Below are 18,824 nucleotides of genomic sequence, written 5' to 3' on the forward strand. Positions count from 1 at the left end.
CTGCCTGGAACACTAAGCATCACATCATAATCAGTCAAAATTCAACCTTCAGTTCTTTTACTCCCAGTCGTTAGCGGCTACGAAAACAAGTTGTGTAATAATAATAATAAGTACATCCCGCTCCTCATTCCCAGTTCAGATTGACCCCAGCATGCTAAAACAAGGTTGAATAACACGTACATTCTCGGGTTTAAGTGCAAACAGCACAACACCGTTCTCATCAGAAAGAAGACAAAAGGTACAAATGTTTAACAGTGATAACATATATATATATAAAATCTTTAACAGCTGGTGATCAGGTAAATGCTTTTTTTAAGATGTGTTTGACGTTAATGTGTTATATTGTTTTACTGTTTGTTTCCTCGTTTTTTTTTTCCTCCAGTTCGTGTGGCGACAAATTACTCCAACACGTTTATTAGTGAAGAAAACGCCGTAATGTTGACTCCGAGTTAAAAATGCTTTGCCGTGTTGTATGAACTAATCTTAATAACTTGTAGTGCTGTGTGCGCAGGCTGTGAACTGTGTCGAAACCCTGAACCTTGTGTCGAGTCCTGTAGTGGCTGAAGCCTGAACAGAAGCTCGTATTGTTTCCTAGAAATCACGTGACTGATACACATCAGGCGCACAGACTGCTCATTGGTCAGGCGTCGGCTCTGAGGTGACGTCAGCACATCTGTGCCCATACACCGCGTCGGCCATTGCTGCCTATTGGCGCTGACGAGCCGTGGGGCCGCCCGCTCCACGCAGTGCTGTTCGACAGCGCAGTGTATAAGCCTTTTCAGCATCTCGGGCGTGCAGGGGCTGATGGGAAGGCATCGGGACAAACAAATGCACATGCTTGACGGCGGACACGTAATATCGCTCACTACTGCGTGCGGTAAATGGCATTTCTCATCAAAAGTAAGCATAATAAATGTTTCCCAGTACATTAGGCTGTGTTGTTACAGAAGCGTTTTTTGTTTGTCCCGATAGCCGCCGACCGAAACGCACTCCGCACATGCGTACTGGTGATGCTGAAAAGCTTAATTAATCGGAATGCATCTGTCAGGACAGGGGACCCATACAGTGTTAGAAGAATACATCTGTTCACACATAAACAGAGTTAAGTAAGAGGAAACAATGGTTGTTCTCCTATCTATGAGAGTGACAGGCCTGTGATGATCAAAGGGTCCTTTCATTTACAAGAATGTCTATTCATTGTGGCGTGGAACAGGAGTCCTTGGGGGTCTTGAAGCCATGTCCCACTGTGAGACTGTCTACAGTGCTTCTTCTCGCATTGTGATAAACAATGTCCCACTGTGAGACTGTGGATGGCATTGTGATTGATCAGGGTTTTGCACTGTGACACGGTGTGACAAGGCAATGGAAGGCTGGAGGAATATCACCTTAAGCATGTCTTAACTTTTAGGTACAGGAAGGTGACAGGGCTGTTGAACAGTACATATAGTCAAACAGGATATTTAGTAAAACATGCAATATTTATCATTTTAACACTGCAATTAATTTATAAAGTGAAAAATAAGCAACTGCCCCTCAGAATTCATGATTTTTTTTTTTAAGGAGAGAGAGGGGGAAAATATAATTTAAGGGGCTTGTATCATTTTAAAATTGCTGGCGCTAGGTAGACCAGGAAAGGCTTTTGTGTTTCTACTTGTGGCCCTAAAATACGGAATAATCTGGCGAAGGAACTCAAGCGATGTCCAAATGTCAATCAGTTTAAATGCCAATATAAGGAAATTATGTTTTCTGAACATGTGAAAATTGTCTAAATTCTCAAGTTCAAATTCAAATTCTCAAATTCAAGTCATGGTTGAAATAATACTATAATATAGTTATACTATACTATATACTTACTATAATATATAGTAGTTATACTATAATATATAATAGTTATACTTACTATAATATAGCTGTTGGTTAAAGTATGGACAATTAAGTTATTATTTATTTATTTATTTATTTTTTATTATGTGATGTGTCAGGGTCAAATACCTTACCCTACCGGACATTTATAAATGAGTGAACACGAGACCAGCAACCTTTTCAGCTTTGCATGCAAAGGGAAGAGCAGTCTCAGTGAGCCGTCTCCTTTCTCTCTCTCTTTGACTCTCGTCGAACTGTCTTCCTGTGCTCAGCATTTTTATTAAGCAAAAGTGGCATACAAGCAGGGCGTGACGACATTGTTGGCTATTATGAATATCATGAATAAAAGCAATGAATAGGAGCAAAACATCCTGTGCAGCTGGTGAGCTATTGCAAGCTAATATGTGTTTCCGTGGGTTTGCTGCTGTGTGCCTGTACTCCTTTTCCCCATCAAACATGTCACCCGACATGACGTGAATCCAGCTGGTGTACAACAATTCCATTGTTTCGCTGTCCTCCCACAGACACTGTCCTTGCTTCAAGGCCGTAATCCCAACAGAGACGTGCAAAACTACATGGTGCAAAAGATATATGCATGCATATGACGTGATGCAGAACAAACGATAATATACGTTGTGACTATATATATATATATATATATATATATATATATACACACGAGGTCTGTCAAAGTATAGGTCCTTTTTATTTTTTTCAAAAACTATATGGATTTCATTCATATGTTTTTATGTCAGACATGCTTGAACCCTCGTGCGCATGCGTGAGTTTTTCCACGCCTGTCAGTGACGTCATTCGCCTGTGAGCACTCCTTGTGGGAGGAGTCGTCCAGCCCCTCGTCGGAATTCCTTTGTCTGAGAAGTTGCTGAGAGACTGGCGCTTTGTTTGATCAAAATTTTTTCTAAACCTGTGAGGCACATCGAAGTGGACACGGTTAGAAAAATTAAGCTGGTTTTCGGTGAAAATTTTAACGGCTGATGAGAGATTTTGAGGTGATACTGTCGCTTTAAGGACTTCCCACGGTGCGAGAGGTCGTGCAGCGCTCCCAGGCGCCGTCGTCAGCCTGTTTCAAGCTGAAAACCTCCACATTTCAGGCTCTATTGATCCAGGACATCGTGAGAGAACAGAGAAATTTCAGAAGAAGTCAGTTTCAGCATTTTATCCGGATATTCCACTGTTAAAGGAGATTTTTTTTAATGAAAGACGTGCGGACGGATTGTAGCATCGGCTCGCAGCCGCTGCGATGCTCCGCCACAGGAAAAACATCTCTGTTGGAAGCCTTAAGGACAAGTTGGAACATGTCCAGCTGTTAAACAATTTCTCATATACTCACTCCACTGAAAGCCATCAAAAGCCACCTGGATTTTACAAATGGTTATCAACACAGAGGTGTTTTTCCTGTGCCGCCGCACTGCACCGGCTGCGTCCCGACGCGCGGACCCGTCCGCACGTCTTTCATTAAAAAAATCTCCTTTAACAGTGGAATATCCGGATAAAATGCTGAAACCGACTTCTTCTTAAACTTCTCTGTTCTCTCACGACATCCTGGATCAATAGAGCCTAAAATGTGGAGGTTATCAGCTTGAAACAGGCTGACGACGGCGCCTGGGAGCGCTGCGCGACGTCTCGCTCCAAGGGAAGTCCTTAAAGCGACAGTATCACCTCAAAATCTCTCATCAGCAGTTAAAATTTTCACCGAAAACCAGCTTAATTTTTCGAACCGTGTCCACTTCGATGTGCCTCACAGGTTTAGAAAAAATTTTGATCAAACAAACCGCCAGTCTCTCAGCAACTTCTCAGACAAAGGAATTCCGACGAGGGGCTGGATGACTCCTCCCACAAGGAGTGCTCACAGGCGAATGACGTCACCGACAGGCGTGGAAAAACTCACGCATGCGCACGAGGGTTCAAGCATGTCTGACATAAAAACATATGAATGAAATCCATATAGTTTTTGAAAAAAATAAAAAGGACCTATACTTTATTGACAGCCCTCGTGTGTGTGTGTGTGTGTGTGTGTGTGTATATATATATATATATATATATATATATATATATATATATATATATATATATATATACACTCAACAAAAATATAAACGCAACACTTCTGGTTTTGCTCCCATTTTGTATGAGATGAACTCAAAGATCTAAAACTTTTTCCACATACACAATATCACCATTTCCCTCAAATATTGTTCACAAACCAGTCTAAATCTGTGATAGTGAGCACTTCTCCTTTGCTGATGTTAGGTTTAAAATTACCTAAACATCATTAAACTGCAACAGAGAAAGACATAACAGTCAAATAAGAGTCAGAGAGTAGAATTCAATTGTAAATGCTCGCGAGGAGTGCAGCACAGAGACAAGCTTATCTAACAATCTCCAAACTGCACTAAACTCTGGCTGCGCCCTCGCTCTTTTTATTTAGGATGTCCCTACATACAGGCGCGGCTGTCAGCATACGTGGCTGGAACATTTGAGCAATCATAAGCAGGTTTTGCAACTTCAGGTAGCTGGTGTGGTGAGGGTGCAGTTAGAACATCCTGTCCCGTGCTCCGTTATCAGGCGTTGTCTCAGCCAGCATATGTCAGTTAACCTTTTGTTCATTCCTGTGGTTGAAACCACATGCGTGCGAGTAGAAACATCAGCTTGCAACACAGCATACTTTCTCAAGAGGTCATCAAGAAGTCAGCAACAGACTTCTGACAGATACAATGAGTTTATTTCTATTGCTGAAGTATTAATAAAAGAATGTATGATAACTGATATATCCATATATACATAAAGCCAACAGCTGAGATAATCCATCCCACCTCACAGGTGTGCCATACCAAGATGCTGATTAGACACCATGATTAGTGCACAGGTGTGCCTTAGACTGTCCACAATAAAAGGCCACTCTGAAAGGTGCAATTTTGTTTTATTGGGGGGGGATACCAGTCAGTATCTGGTGTGACCACCATTTGCTTCATGCAGTGCAACACATCTCCTTCACATAGAGTTGATCAGGTTGTCAATTGTGGCCTGTGGAATGTTGGTCCACTCCTCTTCAATGGCTGTGCGAAGTTGCTGGATATTGGCAGGAACTGGTACACGCTGTTGTATACGCCGGTCCAGAGCATCCCAAACATGCTCAATGGGTGACATGTCCGGTGAGTATGCCGGCCATGCAAGAACTGGGACATTTTCAGCTTCCAAGAATTGTGTACAGATCCTTGCAACATGGGGCCGTGCATTATCCTGCTGCAACATGAGTGATGTTCTTGGATGTATGGCACAACAATGGGCCTCAGGATCTCGTCACGGTATCCCTGTGCATTCAAAATGCCATCAATAAAATGCACCTGTGTTCTTCGTCCATAACAGACGCCTGCCCATACCATAACCCCACCACCACCATGGGCCACTCGATCCACAACATTGACATCAGAAAACCGCTCACCCACACGATGCCACACTCGCTGTCTGCCATCTGCCCTGGACAGTGTGAACCGGGATTCATCCGTGAAGAGAACACATCTCCAACGTGCCAAACGCCAGCGAATGTGAGCATTTGCCCACTCAAGTCTGTTACAACGACGAACTGGAGTCAGGTCGAGACCCCGATGAGGACGACGAGCATGCAGTTGAGCTTCCCAGAGACAGTTTCTGACAGTTTGTGCAGAAATTCTTTGGTTATGCAAACCGATTGTTCCAGCAGCTGTCCGAGTGGCTGGTCTCAGACGATCTTGGAGGTGAACATGCTGGATTTGGAGGTCCTGGGCTGGTGTGGTTACACGTGGTCTGCGGTTGTGAGGCTGGTTGGATGTACTGCCAAATTCTCTGAAACACCTTTGGAGGCGGCTTATGGTAGAGAAATGAATATTCAATACACGAGCAACAGTTCTGGTTGACATTCCTGTTGTCAGCATGCCAATTGCACGCTCCCTCAAATCTTGCGACATCTGTGGCATTGTGCTGTGTGATAAAACTGCACCTTTCAGAGTGGCCTTTTATTGTGGGCAGTCTAAGGTACACCTGTGCACTAATCATGGTGTCTAATCAGCATCTTGATATGGCACACCTGTGAGGTTGGATGGATTATCTCAGCAAAGGAGAAGTGCTCACTATCACAGATTTAGACTGGTTTGTGAACAATATTTGAGGGAAATGGTGATATTGTGTATGTGGAAAAATTTTTAGATCTTTGAGTTCATCTCAAACAAAATGGGAGCAAAACCAAAAGTGTTGCGTTTATATTTTTGTGGAGTGTGTGTGTGTGTGTATATATATATATATAAGGTGTGCTGGTGACAATATAATGATATACAGTCAGGTGCATAATTTCTCTAACAGATGTGTGCTGTTATTGGTGTAGATATGATGAGGAATTTGAGTTTATTGATTATTTTAAGATTTCTGTGTTTGCTTGTTAAAGAATTTTAAAGATACTTATCAATGATCAATGTCTTTGATTCTGTTTTTATACATATATATGTGTGATTTCACTTATTACTTTCCTAGTTAATCACTGAACTGTTCACACTGTAAAATGACCTTTTACTTACATGAAAACTATGAGAAATGTAAGCCTTGTTTTTGCTGAGCACAGATGTACATTTTAATTAACAGGTTGGCCTTTAACAGAGAACAACGCAGCCTCACTAGCCCAAGGTTGGCGCTGTTTCATTTCTGAAGAACAGTCACTATCTGTCTGAGTAGACCACAAGGCGCCTTCAGGTGCAAAGTGATACAAATATGAATTGACTGAAGAAACATAGCTGTGCCTTGTATATTGTTTTTGTAATATGTCTGTGTGTAACTTGTTTCAATAAATCCAGGAGCAGAGTGGGCGGGCCCTTCAGAGCGGACTGAGTGACAGTGACGAGGGGTCATGCCGGCTCTCCCTGATCAGGAAAGAGACTCTGTTTCCTGCGTGGTCATTCTCTGTGTTAACTGAGTTGTTCTCTTTTACCAGATAAAATTCTACATTGCTGTTCTGCTCACTTGTTTTGTTTTGGTTTTTCTGTGATAATTAAAAGTTGCTGAGGTTAAAGGGGTAGGTGTATATAAGCATTGCTTCTACCTGCACCCTTTCGGTTGCATGGGCTGAGAAATCAGTTTTATTTTGTTTTGTTTTTATTTTATTGTAAAGTGCCGAATGAACTTGAACTTCTTGGGGGGGGGCTTTGTAGAAAACATTTGTTTTGATGTGTGGAAATAAACTTGACATTTGAATCCTTGTGTGATTACAGAACTACATGTATGACCTACGAGGTTTATTAGAAAACTAACCGGCAGTTTTATAAAAAAAAAAAACTATATGGATTTGAATCACGTGCGATTACACCAGACATGCTTGAACCCTCGTGCACATGCGTGAGTTTTTTCACGCGTGTCAGTGACGTCATCCGCCTGTGGGCAGGCTTTGAGTGAGCACTGGTCCAGCCCTCTCGGCTGAAATCCTTTGTCTGAGACGCTGCTGGAGACGGCGCGTGTTGCTTTATCAAAATTTTTTCAGGACCTGTGAGGGATATCCGAGTGGACACTATTTGAGAAATTCAGCTGGTTCTCGGTGAAAAGTTTAACGGCTGATGAGAGATTGTGGAGTTTCTTTCGCTTTAAGGACAGCTCAAAAAGCGGATCGGTGCGGCGCGGTCGGAGGTGGCGTCCGTCTGGCTGTTTCGAGCTGAAAACATCCTAATTTAAGGCTCTGTTCACCCAGGTCATCGTCAGAGAACAGAGAAGTTTCAGAAGAAGTCGGCATGAGGAGTTTATGCGGACATTCCACTGTTAAAGGAGATTTTGTAATGAAAGAACGTGCGGGCAAATTCGCCGAGTCAGTTCCGTGACGACGCCGCAAATCTGTCTGCGCCGCAACAAGAAAAACAAGAAAACCGTGTTGAAAACCATTTGTAAAATTCAGGCGGCTTTTGATGGCTTTCAACAAGTGAGTATCTGAGAAATTGTTTAACAGCTTGGGCATGTTCCAACTTGCCGTTAAGGTTTCCAATGGAGGGGTTTTTCCTGTCGCGACCCCCGCGGTCGGGTCCGGCTCGACGTGTGAATCTGCCCGCACATTCTTTCATTACAAAATCTCCTTTAATAGTGGAATTTCTGCATAAACTCCTCACGCCGACCTCTTCTGAAACTTCTCTGTTCTCTGACGACGACCTGGGTGAACAGAGCCTGAAATGTGGAAGTTTTCAGCTTGAAACACAGCGAGATGACGCCGCCTTGGAGAGCAGATCGCCGTCAGGCGCCGTGGGCCGTCCTTAAAGCGACACTTGCAGACCAAAATCTCTCATCAGCCGTTAAAATTTTTACCGAAAAAAAGCTGAATTTATCGAATGGTGTCCACTCAGTTGTGCCTTACAGTTTTGAAAAATTTTGATCCAACAAAGCAGCAGTCTCTGAGCCATTCCTAAACAATGAAAAAACGACGAGAGGGTGGGCCACTCCTCACTCAAAGACTGCCCACAGGTGAATGACGTAACCGACAGGCGTGAAAAAACTCTCGCATGCCCACGAGGGTTCAAGCATGTCTGATGTAATCAGACGTGATTCAAATCCATATGGTTTTTGAAAAAAATAAGGTCGGATACTTTTCTAATAGACCTCGTAAAACTGACCTTGTGTGCAAAGAAAGCAAAAACCACATGTGTTTTTCCATTTCTACCATCAGTGTGTAGTTGATGCATCGTGTGCTTAGTAATATGATGGTTTGTGTTCACTGTTTGGCACAAAAATACAATTTTTAAGAGTTTGAGAGGTTCGTGACCGGTGAAGCTACAGCATTTAATCAGTGCAGCAGCGGAACCACTTCCTGTATTTGGTTCAAAATAAAAGCCCTGTAGAGTTTCATACACAGTCCAGTATTACACTGGGCTTCAGCTTTGTTTCCGTTTGATCTTTCAACGGTGGCTGCCAACCAGCACAATGATTGACATGACCAACAGCCAATGAGAATTAGGAGAGCCACGGGGTGGCCAATCAGATTGCAGGGAGATCTCCTCCTTGTATCTGTAATCTGAAGAAGTCTCAGGATGATTCCAGTCGGACCTTCTTTTGTGGAAGCATTTGCTTCTGAGGGACCGGCCTGGTTAACGCTCTTCTACTGACTACAAGGTTGGAATGGGCTTTTTTCTTTCTTTCTTAGATACCCGTGCGTTACTTTTGTTAGTCTTTAAGTGCAACAGCTGCGCAGTTTAAATCATTAATTTACTGTTGTGTTAATCCAAGGAGTGGCTAGCTTCTCGTTAGCGCCTAGCTTTGCCGAGCGTTCGCTCCTCGCTTGTTCTTTTCTTTGTGCGCAACACTTTAACTTGCGATGTTGTCAGACAGGGTGGCCCTCAGAGAGGTTTACGGACCATTCGTAGACAACAAAAAATACTATTCATAGACAAGGACCATTCCTAGACATATGAAGAACCATTTATTTATTTAAACACAGACCGCAGTGAAATTAGTTTTACGTTGGATATTCGACAGACATTCGTGACACCTGCCGTGGGCCCTTCTGGAAATAAGTCGTTGACTTTCATTGGCCCACGTTAAATAAGTCTTCTTCCCAGATCGATCTCTTTCAGTGCAGCTTCTAGTTCTGACTTTAACACGAAGTTAACACCCAAGTCTTTCATCACCAACTGGAAATTTAAAATTAATTAAAAATATGAACACAAATTTATATTTACAATTAATTAAAAATATGAAGATATTTAAAATGAAAAAACGAGGTGTACCTCATGCAGCCAGTCGAGTACTATGATCCCACACTGATTTTGAGTCAATTGATCCCGTGACCTGGAAGCCATTGAGATAAAAGGCTAATATTTACATATAAAAGAAAATGATAAATATTTAGAGATTTAAAATGTAAAAACACGAGGTGGATCTCATGCAGCCAGTGGAGCACTATGATTCCACACTGATTTTGTGTCAATAGATCCCATGACCTGGAAGCTATTGAGCTAAAATGCTAATATTTACATTTAAAATTAGTTAAAAATATGAACAGGTTTAAGATGCAAAAACAAGAGGTGGCTCTCATGCAGCCAGTGGAGCTCTATGATCCCACACTGATTTTGTGTCAGTTGAACACATGACCTGGAAGTTGTTGAGCTCACTGAGCAGGGTGCCGTCTTCTGTCTCTGTTTTTACTGTAAAGTCTGCAATACGGGTGCACTTGAAATGTTGGCCTTTCTTGCTCAGAGTCAGACTGTACCCGGAGCGAAGAAGATGTTTCACCGGAATGAAGAAGAGGTTTACCCGGATCGAATGTCTAATATCTTTCGAATATCCAACATAAAACTAACTTCACTGCGGTAAACACAGCACTGTCACAGGTGTTGATTGTGGACTAGTTTATGGCAGATGAGTCGTGGATATTCCATGGTATTAGCTCCAGCTCCATACTGATTTTTATGTCTGGTGCAGCTCTCTCTTTAAAAGTGACAATTCCTTTATGCTGCGTTTACACATTGGCAGGTTGCATTACGAATGTCATATTTGCATCATTCTTGGCACATTCCTGACATTCTTAATGTGACTTAACGCATCTGAATAGGTTTCTTAATAGTGTGTGATATTCGTGATCTTCGTGGAGCATGTTTTTGGTTGTCAAAAAAATCTTCCACGAGTGTTACGCACCACCCTCATTTCGCCTCATGTCGTGGACGTCACAGCTGAGTGTGTTGGTCCATCTTGATTAGTGGTGATCCTTGATAGAGCGTGACAGCTTTCTTCTTTGACGTTCGTGCAATTAAACCCTGCTACATTGCGTTCAGTTTCATTGCTGCAGTATGCTGAAGGAGGACAGTGACACCAAGTCGGTCAAAAGTCTCGTTTCAGTGCTCATCAGCGCGCTCCTGCAGGTGTTCCACCTGCTTCTGCTGCTGCTGCTGCTGTGCCTGATGTTTGGGGAAAAAAGAGACAAGAGCCACGTGGAGCCACACATCTGGCTCTCTATGTCACTCCATGGCACAGAACCCAACCAAGCATGCAGTCACAAAGTTCTTCTGCTGTGGATTAATCTAGATTTTGAGGAGCAAACTGGAGCAATCTGAATTGTTCAGCAGATGGTTGGATGAAAATGAGGGTATGTGTGGAGACAATTCGCCCCATTCGCATTGTGAAAGAATGTAACGATGCGCTGTTACGTGCATCAGCGCGGAACATTATTCTTGGCCGTGCTCAGTGTTTCCTGATAATTCGCCAGCAACATGTGCCATTAATCGTAACGCGTGGTAACAGGGTGCAGCAGTTCCCAAGGACACCTGATGCTTCTGCCTCAAAATAATCACATTCGTGATCAGCGGCCAAAAATGTATACTTTGAGGCATTCGTGACTTGTTGTCCTTATGTGTAACTGCAGCATTAACTTTGTGTTATGTCTTCAAAATCGGTCTTTTGCGCGCTCTCCTTCTGTGTTGCCGCACAGCTTCTGTTCTTAGCGGCTTCACTGGAGTTATCTTCCATGGCTTTAAACACACATCCACTTTCATGCAGTCACCCAAATTTTAACTTTGTGTTCGTCCAATATTGACTGAAAAATCACTCTTTTGTGAGCTGGCGTTCTGCCTAAATGCTCATTTGAAGCATGATGATGATGAGTCACTGCCTCAGTGCGCACGCACAGCGGAGCTCATGTGATCCATTAATTCCAGAAGTGATTAGAGGTGTTTCATCATCCAAGGTTTGACAGAAAATGATTAATGCACTACAAAATAATTATTTTATATAGAGTCCAGCGCACAGAGCAGGTGGAATTGTGTGCGCAGAAGGAGAGCCGCTTCAAAAATAGCCTCTCAGGTCCTGCGTAACTGCCAGGCGCACCGATAATGGGCTTTTAGCAGACTTGTAAGCACCACGCAAATACCTCTTAGCCGTCACAGTAACTCATACACAAACTGCGCCACGCTGTTGTTGCTAAATTTTGAACTTCTTGAAATTAGCGCCACACTTAGAGAGGAGCCTCGTTAACTGAAGATAATGCCTCTAAGAGCCACGAAACTCCCACAATAGTTGAAGAAACCCTCTCGTAGCAAAGAAAACATGCTGCGTGGCTCCTTCTTCATCCTTCAATATTCAGTGGGACCCAGGCTTTACATGTAGCTATGATACAAGACAAATGGTTTGTCATATTTTAATATTCATATTTGGATTAACAGTAATGCAGCTGGTCTGCTCTGTCTCAGCCTGATCCCGTCAGATCTCAGAAGCTAAGCAGTGCGAGACCTGGTTAGTACTTGGATGGGAGCCCTCTTTGGAACACCAGCGGCTGTATGTGTTTCTCCGGGTAAAACTGGAGTTGTCAGGAAGGGCAACTGGCGTAAACCTTGTGCCAAATACCTACTGAAACGGGAGCAGCTGAATGGACGACGACGACAACAACAACATTGGGATTAACATTAATAGAATATTCTGATATAGCCTGGACTGTAGATATTTTAGCAAACACTGTAAACACACATTACGCATACACACACCAGTATATGATAGAGAGGGCAGGTAATGGCAGTAAAGTCGACTGTTTTCGTAATTTGAAGAGACAAATGATTAGGCTATAAATAAATATTTATTAATTACAAACTACTGACTAATGAATACATTATGTTTCTGTATAAAACATAATAGATATGTTATAACACAGGCGTGACACTAATTTAACACAGGTGTGATCTCACAGAAGTATGACTTGACTTCTGTTACCACTATCCCAACTTTTTTGAAATGTGTTGCAGGCATCCATTTCAAAATGAGCAAATATTTACACAAAAACAATCAAGTTTATCAGTTTGAACACTAAATATCTTGTCTTTGTGGTGTACTCAGTTGAAGAGGATTTGCAAATCGTATTTTGTTTTTATTTACATTTTACACAACATCCCAACTTCATTGGAATTGGGGTTGTAAATTGTGGATGCGCTGCTTCTATATCAGAATCTGCAGCTCCACAAGCAACATAGAGAAATGATTATTTTCCTGTTACACACCCTCAAAAACAACATAACCCAACTGCAGCGTAATTTTTTTTTTTTTTATTATAACAGCGTAATGGACCGTGACGGTGTTATAATGCTGGTGAGATCCCTGACTTTTTCCAAGCTGTACTTTTCTGTGCAGATAAAAGGATTTTAACAAGAACCCAGTAAAGATGATTTTCAACAAGAACTTATTGACCTGCAAACTTGCTGTCCGTCATTGATCTTAACCTCACGTAACCCCCAGCAAAAATGCAACAACGTATTAACATGGGTTTAGAGCATTTGAAATCAATAATGTTATATTACATATATATTTCTGAGGTATTTATTAACAATATGAGCATGTACTTATCTCAATATTGCAGGCAGAGGAACTGCACAGAAGCCGACAAACAAACCATAAAAATAGCTACAGGATTTTAGGGTGCTGGAACAGAAAGTGAAAGTGGAACTGTATTTAGGATTTCAAGCAGTGCAAAAGAGTCAGGGCACCCCAGTAAAAAGTATGGAATGCCTCAACAGACACATTTTGTGACGTCCGGGTCTTCTGAAAACAGGGCAGACTCCCGTCGAGTCGGCTTGAGCACCCATTAGCATTAGTTTAGCTCCGCTGGCTAAAGATGATGGCTTGAAATCAGCGAGGCCGCAGGTAACTTCTACCCTGATCTCCAGGCCAGAACACCATGCGTTAGTGAGACAGGATTTGATTTGACATCTCTGAGCAAATCAGTATCCTGTCCGTGTGGCTCACAGAAGACATTCCAGTCTGTTGTCCCCAAACAGCCCTGCAGTGTCTCCTAGCTGTCCTCAGTTCATCTCCTCAGACTTTGTGATCAGATGATTAAATTGGCCTGTTTTCAGTCATTCCTGGTTTCTCTTCAGCTCACTCAATCTCTGCACTTGTTCTCTCCCTGATAGTTCACTGAATCATCAGTTCACTTGGTCAATAACTCTGTGTCTTTTTAAAGGTTTTCTACAAACATGTCTAAAGCCCAACAGCTGAGGGACAGGCTGAAACAACTGCTGACAGTTGCTGATGAAGAAGTATTTGAGTTGTTAGAAGGATTGACCACAGACTATGAAGAAGAAATTCATCGTTTAAAAGAAGAGAACAAAGGACCAACGGTTCTGGAAGCTGTTTTTAATCCTCGGGTTCGCTTGTACAAAGCAGGTTTGTTCATTGTAAACATTGTTACTTTTTTTTTATTTTCTTCATTAGAAGACAAAGACAACATGACAACATAAAACAAAACAGGCATTAACGAGCACTGGCAACAACGGTAATATAAAGAAATAAATGCATGAGGATAATAACCATATAACATAAAACAATACAGACATGCATACATATATATATATATACACATGTACGTACATACTTACATGCACACACGTCTACAAAACACATATCTGTGTATATTAATAGCAATAATCATAACATCAATCCATACCACAGCAACAACAACAATGATTAAACAACCTTTCAAAATAGTGTGACAATGATTATTGCGTTGTATCTGACCCATTCTTTTTTTTGTTTTTTGTTTTTTTTGTCTGTGTGTGGGTCTCATCTTGTATGGTGCATTAAAAACACACAGACATAAATGTAGGGTTAGAATGGACAGGATCCTTGAATGTGCAGTGTTTCATTTTTAATTATCTTTAATATATATATTAATTCAACCTGTCCTTGTGTTGTCACTATTAGTATTTCATGCAGCCGTTAATCATATAAGTAATCGTAAAATCTCATACATACATATACACATCATGTCATATATCATATGAAAACAATTATAATAATATCAATAATTATTATATTACCATCAATAATGAATACATAAATAGCCAAATTTTTTTATTATATATACACACACACACACACACACACGTACAACTGGTGTGAGGTTATGAGAGAAAAGTTATTAATATTGACCAGATGCCAGTGGGCTCTGTGACGGGGGGGTAGAGGCGAGTGTGCTGTCAAGAGTGACGTGGTTTTGATTTTTTTTTTTCCTCTTTCTCTCTCTTCCTTCCACTCCCTTTTTTTCCTTTTTCTTTTCCTTTCCCTTCCCCTCTAATTTCCTTCCCTTTCCTTTCTCCTTCTCCCTCCTTCCTTTTCTTTCTTCTTCCCTCCTCCCCGAAAGGAAACTAAAACAATACTAGGTCAGTTAATGTTGAGTGGGAGGGTTGGGATTCTGCTGAGTCATTGTAGGGAGGTGAAGAATATTGCATTGTGATGAAATCTGTGAGATTTCTCCAGTAACTGGTAATTTTGCAGATACTTGTGCAGTAAGATGAGAATGATTTTTATGAAAAAAAAAAAAATGTAAAAGCTCTGATTCAGCGTTAAGCCTCGGTCCCACCGAATAATGAAGGCTGAAGAAGGAGCCACGCATGGGTGTGGAGTGATTATTCAAAGAATGACCCACGTTTTCATCTTAACACGTATCCACTACTAAGGTGCCTCTCTATACCCTGCACGTGCCACGTAGAAGCCACGACCAACAGGTCATTAGAGCCTCGAATGGCTTGTATCAGCCATGCTAAGCCACGTATGAGCCACACAGTGCTGTGTAGCGTGATGTTATCAAGCTATAAAAACATTAAAAATAGTTACCTTAAGCTGTTCAAAATATATTCCACATGGAGCAGGAAAGAGAGGGGAAAAAAGCGTCCAGATGAAACAGTCCTCTGTCATTCCAGCAGTGATTAGAGGTGTTTTCAGCATCTGACGTTTGGCAGAAAATGATTACATTATTTATATAGAGCTCAGCACAGAGCAGGTGGAATTGTGTGCAAGAGGAGAGCCGTTCCAAAAATAGCCTCTCGGGTCCTGCGTAACTGCCAGGCGCACGGATAATGGGCTTTTAGCAGACTCGTAATCACCACGCAAATGCCTCTAAGCCGTCGCAGTAACTCGAACACAAACTGCGCCACGCTGTTGTTGCTAAATTTTGAACATCTTGAAATTAGCGCCACGCTCAGAGAGGAGCCTCGTTAACTGAAGATAATGCCTCTAAGAGCCACTCTGAGCCACTATACTGCCACGATAGCTCACGAAACAAAAAAAACAGGGTGCGTGGCTCCTTCACTTGGTGGGACCGAGGCTTTACAACACACTGAAGGACAAGAGTCTCCTTTATAAAACAGAGCCTAGGACTCATGCTCATAAAAGCTGAAAGTAGTGTGCGCAAAAAATCTGATTTATATAAACCACGCATGAACACACGAGGGCTGCGAAAACTCAGCAGATCCGCGAAATTCATTTCATCATGGGGAGGAGGGGGTGTTAGTGTTTTACTCTATAATCGTGATCATCAGTGAGTTTTTAAAATGTCTATCGCCAAGTTTTTTTTTTTTTTTTTTTTTTTTAGGACATCATGCAAGTTTTATAAGTCAGCGGACACTGTTCTGTGTGTTACAGATACAAATCAGTGTCCTCAGATCCGCGGAGTTTCGAGGAGAGAGAAGCTTGGCTGTTGGGACGGGATTGGTTGGTTGCTGCGGCGACGCTGTGTGTCTCCTGCGTGAAGCTTAAGCTAAATGTTGCATGTGGATATCACAAACCTTTAGAGCTCTAAAGTTTTTAAAAGAAGATTTGTGCAGGATGTCTCCGTCACAGACCGACGTTTGAAAAAGTCTGATACGGACAAGAATCTGTGGAATTGCCGCTGGCTTCATGAACACACCTGAAAGATAAAAGAAACAGGAAAAGAGTAGATGAAACATTTTGTTTGGTGGTCACAGCAGTGGGATGACAAACAAACAGTATTTGCAAGATTTAAGATCTGAGTCGATATTGTACAATTGAAAATTCCTCAATGAATAATAGTGGCTCATTTTTACAAATAAAGCTGCTGAATACAAGTTGTGACTCATTAGCGCAATGTATCATGTGTAAAGATGCCCCTGATATTTTTCCTATTATCCAGCTTCAATTTACCCCATCGACTGCAGCGTTATGTTCTAAAATCAGCTTTCCCGCTCCTTGTGATTATTGTGGGAACATGTAGCCATTTTTCTTAAAAACTGGGGTCCAGTGGATACTGGGGATGGGTATCAAAAACAGTTCCTGTTAAGAATCGATAAATTATTTGATCCACTGACATCAATAGCCTTTTTGTTTAATGACTCCCTTATCAGTCCTTTAGTTCACATTACACCGGAGCGGCCATTGTTTTTGAAGGTGTGTATCGGGGAAATGATCATTTCTGTTAATTGCAGACCCAAGAAGCAAAGCAGCACTGCGACCAGCTACCTCGCTGGTTCTCTGCTTTGTCGCTTTTCTGAAGTAGCAGGTCTACAGTTTCTTCATTAACCCCCCTCAAAGCCATTTTTTTAAATTTTATTTTTAATACTTTCTATGTTTTTTGGAGGAACAAGAGAGGAACAAAGTATGAAACATACACACCACTTCTAACAAACATTTAGAGCAACTAGAATGGGTGACGACAAGTTAAGTCCAAAGGAAATAAAAAATAAGGAAATATGTACAAATCAGTCCAAAACCATCAGATGAAAGAAAATAACTGCAATGATCATAGTTGGTTCTGAATTCACAATGTTCTCTGATTCAGCTAAATGTCCCATTTCTTTGAATTCTTCTCACATTTGTCAACCACAAGTCGTATTGGAAAAAGTCAATCTCTCCATTATATAAATCTCTGACAGTCCAGCGATGATGGTGGATCCACACTCAGCCATTTGTGAGTTATGGCTTTCTTTGCAGCTACTAGTAGAATTAAAAGAAGATATCTGTCCAATTTCCTCAAAACTTGGGGTAGATTGCTTAGATAAAATAAAGTGAACTCACAGGACATGTTCAAGCCCATTATGGTGTTGATTTCTATTATCACCTCTGAGCAATAGGGTGTCATCTTAGTACATTCCCAGAAAATATGAAATGTCCTGCCGACATACTCCCAGTGATGCCGGTAACACGTTACTCTAATCTGATATCTTTTTTCAGTAACGAGTAATCTAACGCCTTAATTTTTCCAAATCTGTAATCAGATTAAAGTTATTTCTCCAAGTCACTTTGCATTACAATTATCTTTGCATTGCAGGTCGATCACAGCATGAAACTGGCCCGCGGGCAGGGGGTCGGGATTCGACTGAACTGCCCACTTTCAGCGCGCTGCGAGCTTTTCATCCACAGGTTTCAGCAGTGTCTCAGAGTTGAAAAAACAGTTGTCATCTCTAAACGCGCGGCGACAACAGCACACCTGCGCTGACCTTGACAAAGCCATTGTTATGCTTTTTCCACCCTTTATTTAAAACTCTGGGCCACTCTGTGTCTCCTCGCTAAAAACAACTGATCTGCGATGTGTTAACCAACCCCCCCCCAGTGCACCTAAACTCTCTTTCTGAGGATGACATGATAAACATAAAAATTTATTACTTGCCAATCTTGTTGTTTTCTGCATGAATAAATGTTATCCATTCTTCCTGCTCAAACGCCAAAGCAGGGGTGAATTCAGACGGGCGTGGAACGGGGCAGGGAAGTGGCCCCCCCACAACACCCCGAGATTAAAGGTCCACTTTTGAAACTTTTTTTTTTTTTTTTTTACTAGTAATACTACTTATGATAATAATTATAATAGTAATTTCAACAGCTAAAATGTTTAGAGAGAATTAAAATGTTAGAATGAATTTAATGGTTACATTTATGAACGATGTAGGTTACAAATTGCAAGTTTGACCATTACGTTGCTGTCAGTGGTTAAATATGAGGTCAAAAAGTTGTCTTTTATTTTTTATAAAACAAGTATTTATGTTCATTGAAGTCAAGAAAGGGCAACTGTAAAGTACGTTTTGGCAAAACTGGTTATCATTTTCATGTTGAGGTGGTGGGGGAGGGTGTTGTTGGCAGCTGCTTAAAGTAACTTGTAATCTAACTTAGTTACTTTTAAAATTAAGTAGTAAGTAAAGTAGTCAGCAAAGTAACCAGTTAACTTTTTCAATCGGTAATTG

At 41.5% G+C, this 18,824-nt stretch overlaps 1 protein-coding gene across 1 annotated transcript in view; it reads left to right on the forward strand.

Annotated features, from left to right (window-relative positions):
- Positions 1 to 294: 294 nt before the first annotated feature.
- The window catches only part of LOC117530530 (gastrula zinc finger protein XlCGF46.1-like), a 40,343-nt gene continuing 21,813 nt past the window's right edge, over positions 295 to 18,824 (forward strand). The window contains exons 1-2 of the mRNA XM_034193424.1: positions 295 to 299; positions 13,817 to 14,019. Coding sequence (XP_034049315.1) covers positions 13,830 to 14,019 — 190 coding nt within the window. The 5' untranslated portion in view covers positions 295 to 299; positions 13,817 to 13,829. The remainder of the gene's footprint in view (positions 300 to 13,816; positions 14,020 to 18,824) is intronic.

The sequence above is a fragment of the Thalassophryne amazonica genome, chromosome 18 (assembly GCF_902500255.1).
Source record: "Thalassophryne amazonica chromosome 18, fThaAma1.1, whole genome shotgun sequence".
Classification (NCBI taxonomy): domain Eukaryota; kingdom Metazoa; phylum Chordata; class Actinopteri; order Batrachoidiformes; family Batrachoididae; genus Thalassophryne; species Thalassophryne amazonica.